The sequence below is a fragment of the Prunus avium genome, chromosome 7 (genome assembly GCF_965620075.1).
Source record: "Prunus avium chromosome 7, drPruAviu1.hap1.1, whole genome shotgun sequence".
Lineage (NCBI taxonomy): Eukaryota > Viridiplantae > Streptophyta > Magnoliopsida > Rosales > Rosaceae > Prunus > Prunus avium.
The window spans coordinates 4,060,174-4,069,003 of NC_142290.1; the positions used below are offsets into that span (position 1 = coordinate 4,060,174).

The 8,830-nt window shown below is 36.6% G+C and overlaps 1 protein-coding gene and 2 long non-coding RNA genes across 3 annotated transcripts; 1 reads left to right on the forward strand and 2 right to left on the reverse strand.

Moving 5' to 3' along the window:
* Positions 1-478: 478 nt before the first annotated feature.
* LOC148292854 (uncharacterized protein At4g02000-like) lies at positions 479-1,195 on the reverse strand. Its single transcript, XM_088244470.1, has one exon. It carries the CDS (start codon positions 1,193-1,195, stop codon positions 479-481), a length of 717 nt encoding a protein of 238 aa, XP_088100596.1.
* Positions 1,196-2,488: 1,293 nt separating this feature from the next.
* LOC148292855 (uncharacterized) lies at positions 2,489-4,516 on the reverse strand. Its single transcript, XR_015825812.1, has 4 exons — positions 4,208-4,516; positions 4,059-4,119; positions 3,247-3,325; positions 2,489-2,750 (listed from the first exon to the last, which is right to left on the reverse strand). It is a non-coding gene; the product is annotated as an uncharacterized LOC148292855 (long non-coding RNA).
* Positions 4,517-5,337: 821 nt separating this feature from the next.
* On the forward strand, positions 5,338-7,627 carry LOC110757878 (uncharacterized). The gene is made up of 2 exons (XR_002526853.2): positions 5,338-5,764; positions 5,856-7,627. It is a non-coding gene; the product is annotated as an uncharacterized LOC110757878 (long non-coding RNA).
* Positions 7,628-8,830: the final 1,203 nt, after the last annotated feature.

Below are 8,830 nucleotides of genomic sequence, written 5' to 3' on the forward strand. Positions count from 1 at the left end.
ATTGTGAGAACTAAAAGATAGCTTTGAAAATAAGAAGAATTGCTGAACTGAACTTGTTATTCATTGACTGAAACATGTTCTTCTTATAAAGGAGCGTACAAACAACTAATTAGCAAATAAACAGGAACAAGTAAAACACGTCTAACAAACTCCATCCACTAGAGGGATTCCTAAAGACCAGGAAAGGAAACAACTGACTCCTATAAAATAGGAACAACAATAATTAAGATAAATCTCAACAGGATCGTGTAGAGTGAGAGGCACCAAGGACGCCATGATTGGCCGACGCGGAATCAGGGAGAGGATTATCTATCCTTATGTTATCTTCCTGAGAATCTGTAGTTTTCCCCAAAATTTCTCCTTATGCCATCAACTGGAGGCCGGATTCATTTGGAGCTCGCATGTACCAGCCCGTCGGCGAAGAAAGCCCAAAACGTCTCCCAGACGGCTGCCGATAGTCCGGGCCAAGAACATCCTGCTAGAACCATTTGCCGTAAGGCTTGGCCTTATCATCTTCATAGACAACACCCTTTCGTGTGCATGAGCCTTCCATGTGGCCAATTAAACCACATTGATAACATGTGATAGGCAGTTTCTCGTAGCGTATCTCCACCTCCAATAGGTCTCCATCTAATCTAAGTTTTAAACTTCGCCGGAGAGGTTTTGTCACATCAATGCTGGTACGTATCCTCAAGTAACTGCCTAAGTAACCCACTTTCTTGCTCTGATCGGTGACAACATAGCCACCTAGTGCAGAACCAATCAGACGCCCCATGGCCCTGGTCATATAAGCCAAGGGGAGGCCTTTCACCTGTATCCAGAATTCCTGCATCACAAGGGGAATCCTAATCGAATTAACTTTTTCATCCGCCTCTGGGAGAATCAATGGGTAGCCGTTGAACACCCACGGGCCCCTGTTGAGGATGGTTGCTCGTTCCGCCCTTGTATTGAATGCAAAAAAGAACCTATTCTGTTCTAGTTCTACTATTGTAACTCGAGCTCTTGGTTTCCAGATCGTGTAAAAAGTTTTACGTAGCGCTTCCTTGTTTACTGGTTTGTCTGAAAGCACTGCTCCCACCAGGAAGAACTTATTGGTTTTAACACCAATATTCTCCTTGGACTCTATCACTATTTCCTGTTTCTCCACATCAGTAAGGACAAACCGATGCGAAAAGGCTGAAGAGATATCCTCCATCTGCGTGAGGAACCTGGTTGCGAGATCCAGTCGTTCTGACATGCACTCCGGAGGTGTCGCCACCTCCTGTAGTGGTCGAGTTTTGACTCTCCTAGAACCCTAGAGAACCCTAGAGAAACCTTAGTATTCTGCTTTTTTTTTTCTTTTTAAATAGGTTGTTTGATTCAAGAGGGGGTGAACAAAAGTTGACTCTCCTGGAAAAAGAAAAATAAAAGTTGACTCAATTACCAGCTTTGCTAATGGATCATTGTTTTGCATAGATTAGTCCCAAAGTATGATAAGATAAATGGATAAGTCAACGTAAAATTGTACCAATAATTGCTTGAGATTTGGTGGGTAGGATTGAATTGGAATATTTCAATTAAAAAAGACAAGAATCCTGATCTTTGTTTGGTGCACTGAGACTGGACATGTTAAAATAGACAACAGTCCAACATATTATATCTTACGAGTCCCATGTAGAGGCATGAGACTCGTAAGACCTGGCTTGAACTCAAATCCAATCCAATCCAATTCAAGCCGAATCTGATATAAAAAAATAAAAATAAATTAAGCCGGAAATAGAACTACCAACCCTTGCATAATCCAAGACGAACTCACATTGTGGGCTATATGGTTTACAATCCATGTATTTTTTTGCTTTTTAAAATAGCATTTAGTTTTAGCCCATAGCCTAGCCCAAATTTTAACCCAACCCAACCCTTGTCTAATCCAAACCTAACACAAAGCACTGGCAGGAACACTAACCAGAGAGAGCCAGAGAGCAGGACATCGAACAGAAGCAGCAAGTGCACCTCTGTCCACGGGGCAGAAGAGAGAGAGAGAGAGAGAGAGAGAGTGAGTGAGTGACTTATTGGTTCATATTAGCACGCTGGTTGCTATTGTTGGAAAATGAGCCTGGTAAATTTTTTCAATTATGCTTGAATTTGTTGATATTTAACATTGCATTCTTTGCCCAAAATCAATGTTTTGAAAGGCAATGCGTTTTTGTACTACTAATTCTTATTGAGCCAGAATATTCTATAAAAAAATATAAGTACTAAATATTAGGCGTGGGCACGGTCCGGTTTGGACCGGTTTTCTCTAAAAAATGGAACCTGAACCGAAATTGCAGACCGGTTCGGTTTGGACCGGTTCTGCCAGAAATCCAAACAAAAATCCGAACCAATCCGGACCTGTCCGGTTCCGGTTCGGTTCCTGCGGTTCCGGTTTTTGCTGGGCCCAAAATTTTATTTTTTACATTTTTTCCAGATCTGCCCGAAATGCATTTATATACTAAAATACCCAAAATTTAAACTTCCATCAAGCTTTCAACACATCAAAATGAATCCAACTTCAATAAAAATACAATCCAACTTCAATCAAACTTCAACAACATATAAATTACAACCCAAATTCAATCAAACTTTAGCAAAATAAATTACAAGCCAAATAAAACCCAAATTCAATCCAAATATATGTTACAACTCAAGTTCAATCCAACTTCATTAAATTCCTCTTTAACATTGAAAAGTAGCTGGAGCACACTTGGTATGTGTGGATGAACTCATAATATCTACATAAAAAAATATAAACCCATTAAAACATTAGTCAAACATACATATTATATAGCACATTAATAAAGCACATAAAATTACAAAGACATACCTAATTCAATTGATTCATAGAACTCCATCTCTTGAATTGTTGGCTCATATTGTAAAGAGGATATGTCATCCGACCTTAACCAATTTTGAGAGCAAATTAAGGCCTCCACAATCTTAGGAGTCAAAGAAGCACGAAATGAATTAACTACCCGACCACACTGTTATGCACAACCAATTAATAAATATTAATCAATTTGATAAATTTCTACGGCTACCATTTTGATAAATTTGAATGCACAACTAAAGAAAGCTTATTCACAACACAAGGCAAATGTTAGCAGAATTTCTGCAGAATTCTTATTAATAACAGAGGACATTTATCCACAAAAAACAACTAAAAAATATACAGAATTTCTGCAAAACATCAAAATCTGAGAGAGAGACAGAGAGAGAAATGAAGAATACCTCAGAGAGTGGCAGAAAAGCTGCAAACTGCTCCAGAAATCTTTTGCTGATCTGCACCAACTGCTGCCAATTCAATTTCCTAAATCAATGAATTGTAGTAAAGCATTGTAAGTACTAATAACAATTTCAGATTCACATGGTAATGCCATATTACAACCAATAAAATATTAACAATTTTAGAAATATTAACAATTTCAGATTCAATCTCGCAAAAAAATTGAGCAAGTAAATTTTAGATTCACATAAGCATTGTAAGTACTAATAACATGTCTTAGCAATGCCTTAGTTTCCAAGTTATGAGTTACAAGTTTAAACAAGCCATTAAAACTTGATCCCTAAAACAGAGAGAAAAAAGAGAAAAAAAACAAGCCATTAAACAATACTTCAATATACCATCTCCTACTGATTTAGGGATCAAGGTTTATGATTGAACTCTCAAATCGTCGAGAGCTGAACCCAAGGCTACACCATATTATTATGTATAAAACTCAATGTGCTGTAGTTTAAACCATCAGGTTTTATTCATTTATAGAGTAGAGCACTGAGGTTTCTTGTCGGCAAAAATGGAAATTTACCCAATTCTTGAAGGAAGGGCACTGAGGTTTCTTATCAGCAAGAATGGAAATTTACAAGTCCTTGGTAAAATTATTACATTAATAATCCAATTTGAAATAGAACAGCAGCCACAAAAACAGAACAGCAGCCACAAAAAACCAAACCACAACCCAGCAAACAATAACAAAGTTAAGAACTAAACTAAACTTGGCAGCATAACAATCAGATATTAAATAAATTGAAGAGTTGAATCATACCTGACAGAGAGAAAGAGAGGTAAATAAAATGAAGAGATGGCTGCGAACTGCTGTGCTGAATCTGTGAAGAATACAACATTTGGAGTGAGCCGCAGATTCAAAGGGGAAAAGGAAAAAAAAAAAAGGAAAAAACGAAAACAAAATCTGACCTGTGATGGCGGCGACTGAGAGAGGTGGTGGCGACTGAGAGAGGTGGCGGCTCTGAGAGAAGCGGAGGCTGAGAGGGCGCTGGATGACAGAGAGGATTGCCTGAGAGGGATTTTGCGCAGAGAGGATTGTTGGCGCAGACAGAGCTTCTGTCAGAGAGGATGAGAGAGAGGAAGGATGAGAGAAAGGTAGGTTTGGCTCAGAGAGATGATGGCTGAGAGCGGTTTGGCGATGGCGCACACAGAGCCTCTGGTTTCGGCGGCTGAGAAGGAGAGAGCTTAGAGGTTTGGAAGGGAGGAAAACGAAGACCAAAATGAAAAAACCCTAAGTCACTTAGTTAGCGTTTTTTTTTTCGTGTGATTCTGTGTGTGCTCACCTTTGGTAGCAGCATACACACCCAATCAACCTTAGCCACATATGAAAATATTAAATAATTTCAAATATAAATATATATAATATAAAAAATATATATATTAATTTTATTGGACCGGTTCGGATTGGACCGGTTCTTTAGGATGAAAAACCGGAACCGGAACCGGTCTGAACCGGTTCGGTTTGGATTGGACTCGGTTGTTGACTTTTTCGGTCAACACGGTTTTTTTCGGTTTTTTTCGGATTGGTTTGGTTCGGTTTTGCGGTTTTGCGGTTCCAATGCCCACCCCTACTAAATATGATTCAAGCATAATAATCAATCTCAAAACATAAAATACTTATTCAACATCAAAAGTAAAACTCAATTCATGCATCCCACTCATTATCATGAAACATAAAATGCTATGATTTTCGGGCATTTATGTGTGGACTTGAGTGTTATTTTTAGTTGGTTATTGTGTTGTTTGGAAAAAAAAAAAAAAACTAACATATATATATTTATATGAATCTTGTACAAAGAGAATTGCATACCGAAGGAGAGAGACACTTTAACTTATGTAGAGAATTAAAATTGATGAAGATTATCGCATTAGGAATATACTAATAGGTTCATTAATGTATTTATTTAGAAGAAAAAAAGAGGAAGTATTGTTCAGTGGGGGCCTTTTAAGGCATGCTGTTTGTTTAAAAAATATAAACCAAAACGTGCGTTTAGTCACCTTAGTTTAAAAAAAAAAACACTTAACTGGATGAAACGACGTTGTTGCTTTAAAACTAACCCTAACAAAAAAAAATTCAAGCCAGGTTGTCTTCTTCCTGGCACTCTGGCTTGCAGATAGCGGCGCTTCTTTGTGCCTTCCAAGCCTCGCCTCGCACGCCTTGCCACGCCTCATCACACCTCGCCACGCTAAGTGGGCAACAAGCTAAACAACCGTACGCCTAAGGCGATTTCCCTCCGCCTCGCTCCAACGCGCGCTCCGATGCACACTTACTCATGCCTTTGAAAACAATGCCCAAAATCTGCAACTTTAATCTGTGCGTACTTGATTTTGGAATATAATTTAGAAGACAACCCAAATTTCTACCTTAGCCGAATTGAGCACACTCTGCGACTGCCTCCTCATCTGCTTAGCCGTCGTCTAGAAGATGCAGTTAGGGGAGACCTTGAGAAGCTTTTCTTAGATAAGGTTTGTGGCCTGATACATATTTTGAATTTTGCCCTTTGTTTCTTATACACAATGTTTTTACCTTGACTCACTGTGATGTTGTTCCTTATAGGTTATCGCCAACTTGGGACTTTGCATTTCCGTCCATAGTATCCAATCCATTAAGGATGGATTTATCTTACCTAATGATGGTCATCCAACTTTCAGGGTATATATTTGTTTACCATACTCCTCTCAATTTTATGACTAAAGTGCTTTTGGTAAATTCTGTTTTGTTCAAATTTAGGTTGTTTTAGTTCGTATAAGTGGAGTCAGCTTGCTTGCTTCAATCCGTTTTATTATTCTTATTCATATTCTTTCCAATTTTCAATTGTAAGATACCTCGATTTATTTCTGGTTAAACTGCTCGGTGTATGAGAACTGCTAATCTAAATACTTAGTATCGTTGATACAGATTATTAAGCCTTTAGCTTAATATGTAATAGACAATGATCTTCTTCTCTATATCCATTTTTTTTTGTTGATTGGTGATAATGGTGTGCTTAAGTAGTCTTGTTTTGCTCAGGTAATTTCGCTTGTTAGTGGATTGCTTTTGTTGGTTTTTTGTTTTTGTTTTCAGAAGAAAATTGGGAAACTTTGGTGTTTTAGCTGATGGGTGGTAAAGATTTAATGGTTTGGGAGAGGGTATTGGGTCGCATTAGGGGTTAATGATTGGTTTAGTTTTCTAATAAGAACTATAATCGTGCTTTTAGGTATGTATTGGAATAAATTTTGTTGGAGCTGCTTTGGATTATAATAAAGTTGTGGATTTCCATTTGTAACATGTTTCACTCAAAAAGTTTTGAGGGAGAATGGAATGGCTTTTAGAGCATACTTGTTTAGTTTTCAATGTACTGGCATTAAATGTCAGTCTATAAGAGCATCCACAATCATGCTTCCTATTTTTTAGTTAAAATTTAGCTCAAAATACTATAAATATATTTTAGGAGCTCTCTATAAAATTTCAACTCCAACCATACTCCCTAATTTAAAGAGTCATAAATGCTTTTAATAATTTTTAATTCAACATTTGAAAAATGTATAGACACAAGAGCAACAACAAAAAATAGTTGGCAATAAATAAATGGTTAAAATACTATTAAAGTAATTGAGCATTAAATTATAGGGAGCCACTAGGAGTCCTTTCTCTCTTCTCAGATTTAGGAGTTCTTAGAGATCTCTCTATTTTAGAAGGTGGATAGGGAGCATGGTTGGAGTTGTATTTTTCCAATGGCTCCCTAAAATTTGTGTAAGGAGGTGATTTATGGAGCCCATTGTGGATGCTCTAACTTATAATTCTTAAATTTGTTGATTGCATCTATTTTGATTATTGGTCTTCCATTGTGGTCTAGTGGCTTTGTATAGTTCTTGATTGAAAGATTGGCATTTTTTACTTTAGGATTTGATGGGTTTTAATCAAATTTGTCATATTTGATAAAATACTTCTCTGTAAGGAATGCTTTGAACTACTGGATTTTGATTTTTTGACTGACTTTGAGTTATGTGATTATTTGTTGTATGAAAACACAAACGAGTTTTGTTTGGTTGTTTGAGTCAGAGTTTTCGACTTAAAATGATTTTGAAACGAGGAAGCATATCATTGCTCATCGTGCACTGGCTGCAGAAGATTGATATATGTTATGTTTAATTAGAATTCATCACTTAAATTCATTACTTGTTAGTCAGTGCCTGCCTGCTAGCTAGCCATTCATTACTTGTTAAATTGATTACTTAAATTGGAGCTGCTGATTAGTGGAGAATTTATTCCCTGGATCCTACATAAATTAATGTACTCTACCTTCATTTGATATGACAATATGTAATATACAATGATCTTCTTCTCTATATCCTTATTTTGTTTATTTTGTTTTTCCGAAACATGGAATCAGAGCAACAAGCTCTTGAGATCTAACCCCACTGCTACCCTTACCCTAGAAAAAAGGAACAAAGAAAGAAATGGACAGCTTCTTCTCTCTTTCCCATTACTATGACATAGGTTCCTTCAAATCTTTTCGCTTGGATTTCTTCTCGGTTCTCAGCTTGATTTACTTCATTCCCTTTGGGTGACAAAACTAACAACTAGGGCCTATCTTCTTCTCTATGAAATTGAAGTGCCTAATTACCTTGAGAGTGGGTATCACTAGTATAGGCTGATTATTTGTTGTTTACACAATGGGTGATGTTAATTATGTTGTTTATTAGTCAATTAATGTGGCTAGTAATAGTCAATTAATAAGGTTAGTAGAATGTTTGGCACCTACAATGTTTCACTACTACAAAAAGGGCAAAAGATGACCAGAAAAAGATGACGGTAGAACAAAAAACCGTCGTTTTTAAAAAGACGACGGTAACAAAAAACCGTCGTGGATAAGTGACTTAAACAACTAAAAAAAGGAGATACTGTTGAGAATTTTTTTATAACGACGCACACAAATAAAAAAGCGTCGTCTTATTAAAAAGCTTTTCTTTAGAGTTAAAATCTGACCAAAAAACAACGATAGCAGGTATGACAAGCGTCGTCTTTTAAAAATCAAGTGTCCTTTTTTTGGTAAAGACATGGTTGTTTTGAAAGAACTGTCGTCTATTATATATAAAGATGACGGTTTTTTTATAAAAAGGGTCGTCTATTATTAAGTAAAGACGACGGTCTTTTTATAAAAAGGGTCGTCTTTTATGAAGTAATGACGATCCTTTTTATATGAAAATGGTCGTCTATTATGAAGTAAAGACGACGGTTTTCATATAAAAAGGGTCGTCTATTATATGTAAAGACGACGGTTGTTTTATAAAAATGGTCGTCTATTATATGTAAAGACGACGGTTTTTTATAAAAAGGGTCGTCTATTATGAAGTAAAGACGACGGTTTTTTAATAAAAAGGGTTGTCTATTATATGTAAAGACGACGGTTTGAAAAATAGCGTCGTTTGAAAAACCTTTTACGTCGCTTTTTAAAAAACTATGACGTTGTTATGTGTGTACAACGTCATTTTAAAGAAATCATGGTTTAGAAATGCGCTCTTCGATAATCATCGACGGAAAACAAAAAA